The sequence below is a fragment of the Amphiprion ocellaris genome, chromosome 15 (assembly GCF_022539595.1).
Source record: "Amphiprion ocellaris isolate individual 3 ecotype Okinawa chromosome 15, ASM2253959v1, whole genome shotgun sequence".
NCBI classification, from domain to species: Eukaryota; Metazoa; Chordata; class Actinopteri; family Pomacentridae; genus Amphiprion; species Amphiprion ocellaris.
This window is the reverse complement of record NC_072780.1, coordinates 14,503,676-14,518,217: the sequence shown is the minus strand read 5'-3', so window position 1 is coordinate 14,518,217 and position 14,542 is coordinate 14,503,676. Positions and strand designations below refer to the sequence as shown.

Here is a 14,542-nt window from a genome sequence, read left to right as displayed (position 1 = left end):
ACCTATCAAATCACCACTTCTAGCTCTGACAAGCACAACCCTCCCCTGCACATCGAGTTGCCCCCACCCCCTACACACAAGCACACATCGCATGCTCCTTCATATACTGTATACACATCCACACTGGTCTAGCTCCTGTCTGGGTCATACAGCAGTGGATGTTCTCATTCCATGATAGTCTTCCAAAGAGCGGCACTGGAACCAAAGCCGGTTCTGCAGTCTTGCTTGCCCCTCAGCGCCAGTATCCTCATTTATTCTCTGCATTCCCTCCTCCCTCACTCACCACTTCTCTCCCCTGACTCAATAGCATCAGACTTCTGTTCTTACATAACACATGTATCCTTGTTCCCCCACTCTCACTTTTTTTCCCCTTTTTTTGTCATTGTCTGGAGCTCAAAACACAGCGCTGTGTATTCTCACACACTTTAATGCACAGGTGTCTATCAATACACATATCTGTCTTTCTCTATTTCTGTCTCACTGACGTACCGGTAGAGATATAACAGCCACCACCATGCACATGTAAACACAGATAAATTGCTGGCAGTTATGCTCTTGGTTTCAGCCTCTCTTTTATTCCCTGCCATCAGAACAACCAGTTGGTTTGTTCAGTATTTGATTTGCCTTCTGCTTGATTATACTAGGTTGTATTGGGCCCACAGGCCTTAACTACATTTGCTCTCTGCTGAGACCACAGGGAGTTTGAGCATCACACACACACACACACACACACACACACACACACACACACAAAGCAGCAGCATCAGTACAAAGTGTTGCTTGAATTCATTAATGAAAACACAATGAGCTCTGATGATCCAAAATCCCTGTGTTTAGCCCCCAGACAGATTTCTGGTTAAAACCTACATAATCACCCATCACATTAGTTTCCCAGCTAGTTACAGTAGCTTTCCTCATCCCGGTGCCTTTGCCTCCTTCGCCTCTATATCTGTCTCTTTTTTTGTTCCATAGATTATGCCTCTTTCTGCCCCTGCCCCCTTCTTTTTGTCTCACAGAATGGATTACAGCTGCCCCTTTTTCACATCTACATTGTCATCCCTGTCTTCTAAGAGTTGTTAGGTCCTGATCTACGCTAATGCTTATGTTGTGGCCCATCCCCTTCAATCAGCTCGTTATCGCTCCTAAGCTTATGCTAATTAAATACCAACACGAGTAAAGACATCTCAAAAGCACTGCAGCACTACGGGCTTGATATGTTGCGGATTTATGCGCGTGCTCGTGTCTATATTTGCACACTGGCGTGCACAAATATGTGTGTATGCATGCAGACGTGTGTGCATCTGTACTTGTCGGCACAAAAGCTTTCCACTGCGTATTTCATTGGGAAGCTGTTGCATACCATGAACAATTTATACACAAACGGAAGGGATGTATCGCAGATTGCCATTCCTCCTACCTGTTTATTCCATTTCTTGTCTCATTAAAGCGAGATTTCATTTTGAGCCCTATCAGCGTTGATCTCACCTTGTGTGTCTCAGCTGCCTTTTTCCAGCTGTCAGATTTGTCCCCTCATACCCTTTTGTTTACAGCCAGAGTGATGCTTCATTTCAAAGTGGATTAGTTTAATAAGTAGCAGCCTATAGATAAGAGCTGCTGCCCATCTCTTTCCATCAGCTCCAAGACAAGCTGAAGGCAGTTTTGAAGACACGTTGGAGCTTTCTGAAAGGTCACTGACAACACACATCTCATCCTCAGAGAATTGATTGTTTAATGAACGTCCCTCTTAGATTTTATATTCCACTTGCAGGTGCAATCAGTTTCACTGCTATTGATGGATTGAAACCTTTTGACTCACATCCACCAAGGTGCTGGAGGTTGTAAATGATTTTACAGACTTGATGAATGTCTTCTTGGAATTTAGGATCAAAGTAGATTACAGTCACTTTACTTTCAAATTAGATGCCTAAATTACTTTGTAGATTTTTAATTTCAGCATCTCATGACCTAATTTGAATGCTACTCCAGTAAGTACATTACAGGTTAGGTACTTCTGTAATTTTGCACACATTATCTTATTCAGATAAAACTGCTGTTTTCTGACTAGTATAAACAACATTTACTTACATTCCCTATATTTTATGCCTTGCTCGTGGTAGCATTTATTTGTAACTAATGCTAATGCTACAAATGGCAAAAAGTTGTGGAAAAAGCATTTGGCAGAAACATCTTTGAAGTCATTTTTTCATGCTTTACTGTGAGTGACAGATTACCTGGCATTATCTGAGATTTCCTGAGGCAATAAAGCCCCCCTAGTTGACGTGCCAAGCACGGTAAAACAAATGCGACGAATTATTTGCAGATGCTATTTAACCCAGGCTGTCTGCCATATTTTTTTCTCGCAGATTTAATAATCTCTTCCCCTATGAACACACAGAGAGGAGGGTGAACAAGCCAAAGCATACACAATTGTGCGATGATACAAACACGAGCTCATCCACGTGCACAAAACAAGTGTATACTCACATGTTGCCCTAGAAAGGAGGCGCTGTTTGAACGTGATTTAGAGCATTCAATAATTCTCCACTGTAATGATGGACATGCAGGTGCCAAGTTCTTTCTCACCTTCAGGCCGAACAGACTTAGGTATTCAAATTACAACACACAGCAAGGGCATTTTACACCTCCAGCTAAATTTCCTGCCACACTTGTTTGACAACCACAAATACACAAATAAGTGGAGTAGCATGTGAGGAGCACCTGCACTTTGAATTATTTTTTAATCACATTTAAACCATTGCATTGTGTTGTTACTTGATTCCCCCTATGATAGTAAATAAAGCCTCTTGCTGTAAGATAAATGTATGGTTTTTCTGTGAATTTGGTGTGGTGTTTTGTTAATCACAAAAGCTCTCAACAAGCTGTTGGGTTGTGTTCCAGCAAAATTGACCTCAGTGTTAAATCATTTAAGTGCTGTTAGTTTGTCAAATCGGGCCCTAAAGATTTTTTTGCAATGTAATAGCACTAATGTTCTGTGGAAAGCTTCGGAAGCCCTACTTTATGGTAGAAAGCAGCTAATTTTATAAGAGATCATTTACAGAAATAATTTTGCTACGAAAGCAATCACAAGCAAACAAGGAAAAGTAAATGCATATTTTCTTTGCTGTTGAAAGTATTGTTTCAAAGCTTATTACCTCTTTAGCACTCAGACAGGCAAAGCAAAACCTCGAGAAACTAAAAAGAAAAAAAAAAGGTCAATGTTGTAGTTGTATTTTGTTGCCGTTACAGCATGTTGCATCCTTTCTTGTTGCAGCTTGTTTTGGGTGGCTCCACTGTGCATGCAGACAGCTCTGGCAGATTAAGAGGTTGGCTTCACAGCATTGCAGCAAAAACACAACAGACAGGAGTCCTGTGCACTGTCTGATAATACAGGCTGAAACCACTAGAAAATGTCAAAGGATGTCATGGAGATGTCTCGCAAGAATACCAATGACAGGGAAATGAGATGAGCAGAGGGATGTGGTCTGCTCAGACATGCCACAGCAACAGGGCTTCAAGGCAGATGTGAGCATTAGTTGCCAAGTTAGCATCACATCTGTCATATGCTGACAATGGACATAAAGGAGGGAATATGCTGATGACAAGTCAGTAATATTATATAATGTTTATGCCATTTCTTGGACTGACGTAGCATGGACAGCTTTGCTTTCCCGTGACAGCATCAGGATCAGAATGACAATTAGGTTGGCTATGTGTTTTGTCACATTGAGTTCCCCTCCAGCAACAATATGGATCTAGCTAATCCAATTTGTGCTTTGAGGTAAACTAAAGTAGTTACTACAGTTAACCACCACTATGCGTGATCTAGAATTGTGAAACAATACGTAAATATTTCTATATTTCTGTGCTTTACATTAATAGATTTTTTTTTTTTCTCTCAACAGTGACTTGTCCCATGAATGAGATACTGACAGCTTCCACAGGTGTCATCATGAGCCAGTCTCCAGGCAGCGGTTTCCCCCATTTTGAGTCTTGCTCCTGGGTGGTCAAAGTAGAACCCGGTTACAACATTACCTTCACTATTGAACACTTCCAGACCAGCCGTCAGTTTGATGAGCTTGAAATCTTTGATGGTAAGTCACAGCATCTGATAAGACAACAAATCTGTGTATACAGAAGATTATATGCTATTTAGCTTCACAGAGTTTTCTCCATTAGTTTGATTCTTTTGTATCTTTATTGCTGTTTGTATCAATTTCTTTATCAAGGAAAAAGCAATGGTTTTGGTGCAGCTCTCTGTATTATTCCATGGTCACCTACAGTATGTATACCCTTCTACATAATCCTGGTGAAACACTCAGCTTCACAAATATCCGTCGTTAAAGACTGCAATGAGCCAGACAGCTAAATTTACTGTCCCTAGCAAAGCTCGTTGCCTCCACTAACAGAAAATCACACACATAGGCTCCCTTCCATGGTGACAGAACATCTACATCCGCCTTGTACATTTGCATGTGATTAGAGGCACAGTCAGCAACTCTGCCAGGCTGCTCTGGGAAAATGGTGGTCGTATACACTAGTGATGCTGATTAGTGCTTTTTATCTTCTGCCGGGTGGAGGGCTAACCTTGGAGCTGCCAAGACAATTATGGACAAATCTTTTTTCTTTTTTTTTTCCCCTTATTTTTTGTACCACAATTAGGAACTGATCATTTTATAACTAAAAAGCACGATTCATGTCAAAATTCAACATTTAAAAAAAAAAAAAAAAGAAGAAATCTGTGAAAATTTAGAAAATTAACACTATCGGTAAATGGGGTATCACAGATACATGTACGTTGGTAGAAATATGTTCAGTTTTATGTCAGTGATCCAACACAAGAAATTATTTCGAAGGAGTAGAAGGAGCTAGTTTGGTTTTACATAAAAGTATTAGTGTGATTTATTTTATTCACAAAGTCATAGGACTTTCACAGCTGGATTCTGCATAATGATTGTTTCTCTTAATATCTTCGTTCAGGTCCATCCAGACAAAGTCCCCTCCTCATCACCCTTAGTGGTAACTATTCCAGTCCGCTGAGCATTACCAGCTCCAGTAACAAAGTCTACCTGCACTGGTCCTTCGATCACACAACCAGCCACAAAGGCTTTCGCATACGCTACTCAGGTGAGTAAGGACCAGGAATAAACTGGTATTAAGTAAAAGACTTATTTTTTAGATGTAATTTCCTTGCAGTTGTTCATTTACAGTCTCTTTGAATCACTTGACAAAAGTATTGTTTGACCTGTTATTTCTGGGCCTTCTGAGTGTGATTCCATCAGTGGTATATTTGGTTTACTTTTGTCAACAAGACCAAAATTTGGGCTGCCAACTGCAGCTGAAGCAGCTAGAAATCTGACCCATCGCTATGACAACATAACGGGGGCGGCAGGCATCTGCAACACTTCTTGTTGTGCAGTAAAACATAGGAATTAGTAAGTGCTGTTTCTTGTATTGCTTATTACTCCCCCGTTTTGTCCTGCTCTCACGAAGAACCTGTTGGTATACGACACCTGCATAAGTCGCTGTGAATTATGACTGTGTAAATATTTAAAAGGCTCCCTCCGTTCTGTATCAACACCACTCAGACAGATTGACTAATTGTCTCTCTCTCTCTCCCTCCTCCTCTCAGTGGAGCTTTTTGTCTCCCCAGCCGGATGTTCTGTCGTTCCTCTGCCCTGTTTTTCACTTTCATCATTAACTTCTTTTAAAATCTTTTTTTTTTTTTTGGACAATGATGGATATTGCCATAGCAGGTTAAGTGACAGATGCACAAAGTGATGCCTGAGAACCCAAAAGTTGGCCATTATGGAGTGCCTTCTGTGGTACTTTGGTAGAGAGGAAGAAACAGATGGCAGGCACATTCAGTGTATTCAGCTTTGTTCCTCATCCATCCATCTTTAGTCTCCAAGGGCAGATTTTCCATTACTAAATACCAGACGTCTTCTCTTGCAACCTCCATCTCAGTTTCCTTTTCTTACTTTTGACCCTTTGTTTCTCTCGCTGTTTCTATCGGTCCATTTACACATTTTCATGTAGACTGATTCAGTCAATCCACAGTCAAAAATTCTTTTCACTGCCTTTCTTATTGTGTCTTTATTAGGGCTGCCCACTAGCAATCACCCAAAAATTAGTCGATGAGGGAAGTCTTAGTCAATCATGTTTTGATCAGTTGATTCAGATCAACTCTACAGGATGTGGAAATACTAATACATGGAAAGACGTGCTTTATTTGACTGATCTCTTCAGATATTGGATAGTATAGTACATATGTCAGACAGGAAATCTAAAATGTGAGATTTTTTCAGGGGATAAGGTCAGACCCAGCATCTGGGTCCCACCACAGCACACTCTCATCACACCCTGAAAGGCAAGTACACAGAGAGGGCAGGTAAAGAGACAGAGCTGGTTTAACTTTGATGATTTTTTTTTTTTTTTTAAACTATCCACCAGAGCACTGATGTAGCAGCCAAGCGTGTTTTTTGATGGAAGACCACTGCATCAGACTGATGGCAGTATTGGCATATTATGTGGTTAGGCTTATTACCAAAAAGCTTCCGTTTCCTTGCTATTTGCTCGACAGATTCAGAGTCATTAGCCTATCACTTTTGCAAGTGTTGCTACAGCTCGCTTTCAGCATGCACTTGTAATATTTTTATTTTAAAGATCTTTAGTGGCTCTTTTGTATTCCTGTAGTATAACCCACTTATAGCATTCTACTTCAGCCCTGGAACACAAATCATTTTCTGATGTCCCTAAAAACAGATATATGTTGATGATTTGATATCATAAATATGCAACGACCAGCCAACTAATGGATTACAATATAACTACTAGTAGACTAGGAAATTCACTATTCAAGGGCAGCTTTACTTTTATGCCTGTATGTCACTTTTTTTTTCTCTGTCAGTCACTTCCCACCTTTTCTTGTAGATTCGATTCATTCTGAGCTGCAGGGCTAATTGCAGATACAAGTTGTACACTCTACTGTAACAGGCCAGAGAGAAGAAGCAGCGATGTACACAGAAAGAAGGGCAAATGAGTCGGACAGAGATATAAGTGAATAATTGAACTCAAAGGTGGCTCAGAAGCAGCCAGTCACAGTGACGGACAGAGAAGGCCTCTCTAAGGAACATATACAGTAGCTCTGTCATTTTAAATTTGGGTTTGCCTGTGTTCTTTGTCTTGTCTATGCAGTCATGAAAGAGAACATTACTGAGAAATTATTTTTTAATTGAGATGTCAAGAATTTCAACCTGCTCTTTACAAAATTACTAGAGCCTGAAGTACATCTGTTGTGTATCATCTCTTAAGAAATCTAGCATTATTCCTAGTCAGCTTCAGTGTCATAAACTGTTTGATCTAAAATCTTTTCAGTGCCACAAAAAGGTGTGACAGCTCACTTGAAAAGTCTCAACTTGTCTGTCTCATTTGAACATTTTTGGTGAGGTAGCAACGCCTCAAAAATGCTGAATACTTACTAACCATCGACAGGGCTTTAAGATTTTATACTGAGAGGGAGTTTTATCTGATTGTCTGCTTGGTGGTAAAAACTCCCACTAACTTGAAAAAGAGGCCATTTCCATTGCCACATGTGTGCTGTTTGAGTTAGAATTTGCATTTTTATAGAAATGTAATGTGGTCATAGGGATTCTCTTACAGCAATGAGCATCATTTTCTGTGTCGCATTATTGCATCGCATAATTTCAAAAATGTTTTCACAATCTGTGTTCCTTTACTTAAACTCACATATTCTCCAGCAGATGTGTAGTGATGCCACATTACTGTGAGAACTGTGATATGCAGCTATGCATGTGAGTCCTCCATTCGTTGTAAAATGTGGACCTTTTGCTGGCACCATTTGTAATGATAAATGACTATTGCTGCCACCAATTTAGCCAACAAACAAAAACAGATACTTTGGTCCTTTTATTTTGTATCCATCACTTTTATGATCCTCCTCTGCAGCTGCTGACAAACTCCCGTTTTGCTTTGCAGAACATTAGTTTCCTTTAATCAATTTTCCTTGTCTTAAGACTACAAGTCTTGCCTAAAAGAGATTGCATTGTAACACTCGTATTAATACATTACCTTCTTTACCTCACCATGCATGGAAGGTACAAAAGAGATCTGGTGCTCTGTGTTATTGAAAGTGCATTAATCCTTAACCTTCTCAACAACTTGCATCATCTTGCATTATTGTTGTTTTTTATGCTTGTTGCGCTCCCTTTTATCAGGATGCCTATTTACATATTTACCTTTTTCTTTTATTTTACTCATAGCGGCCTACTGCAGCCCTCCAAACAACCCTGTAAATGGCACAGTACACAGTCTGACAGGGACTAAGCTAGGCAGCACCTTGCGTTTCAGCTGTGACCAGGGCTTCCGGCTTATAGGCCAGAGCAGCGCTTCATGCACCCGGACTGCACAGGGGACATACCAGTGGAATGCACCAGTACCACTTTGTCAAGGTGAGGGTTCAGTCATGGCAGCAGGTCACGGGTAAGGTTGAGAGACAAGTTTACCTTATCTGTTCAAAACAGGATAATTTCACTTTTATCATGCACATCAGTTTGCACAAGAATTTCCTTCAACTGTGAAAAATTTGTGAATATTGTTGTGACTCATTCAGTATCTATTCCCACCTCTCAAAAGCGATAACACTCATAGCCCAACAGGTATGCTGAGTTTGAAAATATATTTTTGTAGCAAATGTATTTTGTAAGTTAAGACATTCTGTTCTGAACTGATTGAACAAAGGGTCACTGAATCAATTTACTTTGGATGAAAGTATGATTTTATTTGAGTGTGCAATCATCAACAACTTCACAGCCTGGTGTGCTTTTAGAAAGCTCACTTCTCAATTCGTAACAGCTGCTTTGCAAATTTACCCTTAAATTAATGATTTTTGGTTTATCTGAGCTAAAATGCGTGATATATTTGTGTTGTGATGTAAGTCTCAGTTACCCACTTGTCACTTTGCACATTTATACAGAAATATTGTATAAGGTTGTGATGCTCTCGTGCCATCTTCGCTGAGTTACAATATCGGTGAATTCTATTTGCTTGTATTGTGAGTTTCTTTTAAATTCCATCATGAAACATGAAATCCAAAAGCTCTGCTTCCCCAGTCTAGTTTTTAACCAGCCTTATTAACAGTAGCAGCTGCAGCAAAGCTGGGCAGCCATTCAGACTCTGGTCAAGTCTGCACCAGGTGTAATCTCCACATGAATTGCATGTGTTCTCTCTAGACATGATTGTTTACTATTGTGCAGATGGCGACCCAAGCTGATGCTTACTGCACATCAACACAGGCTCTTGTAGTGTATTTGTAGAGGGGGCTAGTTACTCTGCATACAAAGATGGGTATTACAATATACTTTGCTACCTGTGCTTTCATTCTTTCATGAATATTTTGTTTGCATGCTGTACCTAACTTACCTGCTGCATCCTTTTTCCTTTTCTAGTCATGTCTTGTGGAATGCCAGTTCCTCCTGTTAATGGAAGTATTGTCGGCCAGGACTTCTCTCTCGGAGCCAGTGCTACCTACCAGTGTAATCCTGGATTTAGACTTTCTGGGCCTGTCACCACCTCAGTGATCTGTCAAGAGTCTGGAAGGTGGAGCCCTATTGAGGCTCCACCCAGATGTGTTCGTGAGTATTTCTCTTACTTGCAATTTGCTTAGTTGCAGCATTATGAACTGAACAAGTTCTTAAAATGTCTCAGTGAATTGCATCATCATATATATAAAGGTATAAGTTCTCAAAATGTTTTTCATTGACAAAAAGGTAAAATAGATGTTTATTTTAAACAAAGTGAATTGATAATAGTTGCTTTATTTTTCACCTTCCAGCGGTTACCTGTCCTGACATTGGTCATTCTGCAGTGGAGCATGGGAGATGGAGACTAATTTATGGGACTCAAAACCAATATGACGCTATAATGATGCTCATATGTGACCCAGGATATTACTACAGAGGTCAAAGGGTCATACGGTGCCAAGCCAACAGCACATGGAACTACCCCGATCCTCGTCCAGTCTGTGACAGTAAGTGCTGTTGCTTCTTATAACTGCCTTACAGAGATCAAAAAACCTCTTCTAGAAAAAAAGTAATTTAACAGGTTTCTGAAATAAATGAATCCAAATATATCTTATTTTCCCTGTGATATTAAGAAAAGAACGTAGCCGAACAGCTATAGCTCCCCTAACCAAAGCAAAATGAATGAAAGTCAGACAAAACCATCTTCCAAACAAAAGAGATCAGTATTCTTCATTACATTTTTACCATATGGGATTGTAATGTTGTTTGCTCAATTTCAGTCATCTCCTGTGGGGACCTTGGGACTCCACCAAATGGCAACAAGATTGGAACACTAACTGTGTATGGAGCCACAGCCATTTTTTCCTGCAACACAGGATATACCTTGGTGGGTTCTCGGGTACGAGAGTGCATGTCCAATGGGCTTTGGAGTGGAACACAGGTCCAGTGTCTAGGTGAGATCTTCAGCAGTCAAAAATAATACATTACAATACAACCTCATAAAGTCCTACACATCACTACAACAGTTGTTCAAAGCAGTTGTGTGCATTCTTGACTTTTTCCTTCTTTATTCTTTGTTAGCTGGCCATTGCGGCACCCCAGAGCCAATTGTGAATGGCCAGATCATTGGGGAAAATTATAACTATCGAGGCAGCGTCGTGTACCAGTGTAACCCAGGATTTCGTCTCATTGGCGTGTCAGTCCGGATCTGTGAACAAGATCACCGTTGGTCAGGACGGACTCCTGTCTGTGTCCGTAAGTGCCCACTCAGAATAGTTTATTCTTAAAGCTATAGGAGGCATAGTGTGTAGGTAAAGACTCGGGTGATTTGAGCATTGCTTCAGAAGCTAAGCCGAAACTTGTCTGTGGAGGCAATAATCAGACTTGTTCAGGGTTGATACTGACGACCAGTTTACTGTGATTATACCTGGGCCCTGATCACCAATTCATTCCTGCTAGTGAACATATGTTTTACCCTGCCATTAAAAAGATGAGATTATTATTCTGAAGTAATGCTCTTTTTTTCCTCCATAATACAACTCTTTTTACAAAAATAGTTGGAAGAGAATACAAGCAGCCAGTGCCACTGGAGTAGGGCCTGTGATTTAAATTCGCTTAGATCATACCAGAGTGCCTTTTTGGTACCTTTTTCCAATAGAGGTCCTTTTAATTCAAATAATTATTTAATATTAAACCTTTCTAAATTGTTTAACTGTTCTATATTTGTATCAACACGACATTCTTTCTCTTTTGACTCTCTCAGCCATCACGTGTGGTCACCCTGGCAACCCTACATTTGGTATGACCCAAGGAACCCAGTTCAACTTAAATGACATTGTGCGCTTTGTCTGCAATACCGGATATGTTCTGCAGGGGGCTGTAAAATCTGTGTGCCAGGCCAATGGGCAGTGGAGCAATGCCCTACCCAGGTGTAAAAGTAAGTGTCAAGTCGATACACATATGCAGATATTCTCCAGATTGAAGAATAAACGTAAAGAACCAGAGCAGATGGACGACACATTCCCGATTCTATCTACCACTCAATCTAGCTGATACCAGAACATTATTTTTTAAGTGCAGATTAAACAAAGCTGCGTAATAAGTTGTGTGAAAATGAATTACAAATACAAGAGAAAAATGTATCAAAAACAGCTTAATTTTAAAATCTTTCTCTGTATGCATCTTACACAAATATGTGTGAATGTTTGAGGGTTAGTGAGACCAATGTTTTGGGCAATGTTTTGCTGTTGCATTCATGGGGAAGTAACTTTGAAATGTAACACCTACCTAAACATTGTTGCAGGCCTACGTACATCTTGTCAAGAAGTAGCCTCTTTCAGAAGGATTATTAACATTGTTCAGGAATGGGTTGAGAAACATGACAAAGAGTTTATGTTGTTGACTTGGCCTCCAAATATCCTAGATCTTAGCCTGATCAAAATCTCTGGGATGAGCTGGAAAAACAAGACTGTTCCATAGAGGTCTCACCTCACAACTTCTAAGACTTAAGCGATCTGCTGTTAATGTTTTGGTGCTGGATACCACAGGAGAGCTTCTTGTATAGACCGTGCATTAATGGCTCAGAACCGTTTTGGCTACACAAGGGGGATCTACACAATGTTAAACTGGTGGTTTTAATGTTGTGGCATAGCATAGCAAGTTATTTTTGTGATGTGTAAACCAGCTTTGTACATACCTACTGCAGAGAGCGAGGACATTGCCAAAGAGTATCTTTCTTTCAACTTGCTTGGCAATCAGTATGGTTCTCCTTTTGTATTCTCATCCCTTTGTGTTGAAAGGTATTAAATTACCTACTGTATTGTGCAAGGTCGTATCTTCTGTGGCCACAGATGACCCCAGTCACAGGGAGAGTGGAGATGAAGCACAGAGGCACGGAAGGGGAGAAAGACTTTAACTGATGCATATTAGGGGAAATTGAAATGAAAAACCAAAAAGAATCCTGGATTATTTAATTACCACGGCATAACACATGTGGTCCGTGGAGGTTCCGGATAATATTTACATGTTTCCTTTTAGCCTAGCTACCTCTGTTCCACCCTGAGGCTCACCTGTCTGTCAGGGAAACAAACTTAGTGAATAACCATGCAAAGACAGCCAGAAACAATCACAGGATCCTTGAGCTTGTATGAAAGTCAGAAGCCTTTGGAGACCTGCATCTTGGCTTTTGCTCAGAATAAGAAGTACCCTGCTCTGCGTTGTGTGAGTAAGGCTAGGACTTTTAATTTGACAGTGTTTTTGCGACAAGCCTTGTATCTTGCCGCTCATGTCTGTCTCTAAGCCCCTACTAACCGAAGGCTTTCTGACAGGCACAGAAAGGGGCTGCTTGCAAGGTCGGGCCTTCAGTGTGACAAAGTAGTGACAGAAGCAGCAACTGATTGACTTATGAGTTTGTTTCAAATGAGGAGAAAAGAATTTGGTCTTTTTTTAGACATTTCTGAATGAATATGGGGGTTACAAATCTTACAGTAATACATATTCTGTTATTTAAAAAAAAAGGGAGTTACATTTGGCTACTGCATTCACAAGCAGGCAAGATATACTTTCCAGACACTATGCATTAAATCTCTCTGCCAGTGACATCATATTAGCATTGGCCTTGTTTCGATGCAGATGATGGCTCTTACATGCATTTTATGTGACAACTGTGCGCTCCTCTGCATATGTGTGTGGGTGGGCCTGGCCGTCGGTTTTGATTGCCATTGTTCTTGTGGTAGATGTGGAGACATAAGTAGCTTAGAGGTCTTTCTGTCAGTCAGTTTTATCACCTTAATTACAGCAATCAGGACATATTTAGTGAAGTGTGGTCTGTCTGTCGTGCCCTTCCTGAATGAAAAACTAGACTCTGATAACGTTCATTTCACCTTAGTTTCAGCTAAATCTAAGAATTGGCTTTTCTTTTAAGAGGAGACAGAGTAGGGGATAGATCGACAAGGCAGGAAAAGAGGTGAGGGTGGGAGTCAGTCAGACGAAGGTAATGATTTCCACTGTCTAGATTTTAACTATAAGAGTCTGTAGGCTCCATCAATAATGCAAGGAGCATGAGAGCAGCACCAGTGCAGCCAGTCCTCTTTTCCTCTCTAATCGCCAATTTGAGTTGCAGCAACAGTACCTTCTTTGGATGACTCGTGTGTGTTTATTTGTCTTTCGGTGATAAAAGGCAAGAGACACAGGGCAGGAAAAACACTCTCTGACACATCACTTACCGGGCTGTTACTTGGCAGTAGGCCAAGAGGAGGAGAGGGTGACCAGGGTTCCCACTTCTGAGTTGAACAGAGATGAATTACCTCAGCCCTTCTTCCCCTCTCTCTTTTATTCTTCTTTTCCTTTCATCCTTTTGCTTCCTCTCTCCCTGCCTAGTGGGCCACACACAAGAATTTACTAGGAGGTCAGTAATTTTAGATGACTGTTGGATCGTGTTTGAGCCTGTGTTGCCTGAGCACATTTGCTCAGAACTGAATTCCAAGCTTGGAAAGTCTCACACTGAAGCAGCTCAACTGCTTCGAAAAACCCTTTGTAGTGTTATTATGCGGTAAGTTCTAAATGATGGCACCACAGGTCAGCGCTCTACTGGAAGGAATACATTATAATAGGTATTTGGGGGGTGATTTAGCTATGCTGGCCAGCTTGGGAGCATGAAAATGAGCAAGCTTTTAGGCACATTAGCATACAATGGGTTCATTTTGGCTGTAGCAAAGACACACTCATGGGGGCAAGACTGGCAAGGCAAACTGGGGCATAATGGCTGCGTGGGCTCTCCCAGACTCTGTTTTAGAAGCCATTAGAGCTTTGGCATCATGCTACACATTTAGTTGTGGTGAGCAGTATAGGCTAGACAGCAACTGTTACTCATTGTGTTCTGACTTTGTTGAAGCAATGTAAGATTTTAGTTTATGCCTTGTATCTGAGACACACAAGATGGATTGGTGTCGGTAGTAGTCTCCAGCTGACATTCTGTTATGAATTCTAATATATTCTCCACCATC

General features: G+C 40.7%; 1 protein-coding gene across 1 annotated transcript in view; it reads left to right on the top strand.

The window, feature by feature from the left end:
- Positions 1–14,542, top strand: part of csmd2 (CUB and Sushi multiple domains 2) — a 245,624-nt gene that overhangs the window by 204,901 nt on the left and 26,181 nt on the right. The window contains exons 48-55 of the mRNA XM_023275803.3: positions 3,903–4,091; positions 4,978–5,124; positions 8,280–8,468; positions 9,465–9,650; positions 9,851–10,045; positions 10,319–10,492; positions 10,620–10,793; positions 11,302–11,475. Of these exons, the coding sequence (XP_023131571.2) occupies positions 3,903–4,091; positions 4,978–5,124; positions 8,280–8,468; positions 9,465–9,650; positions 9,851–10,045; positions 10,319–10,492; positions 10,620–10,793; positions 11,302–11,475 (1,428 nt within the window). The remainder of the gene's footprint in view (positions 1–3,902; positions 4,092–4,977; positions 5,125–8,279; positions 8,469–9,464; positions 9,651–9,850; positions 10,046–10,318; positions 10,493–10,619; positions 10,794–11,301; positions 11,476–14,542) is intronic.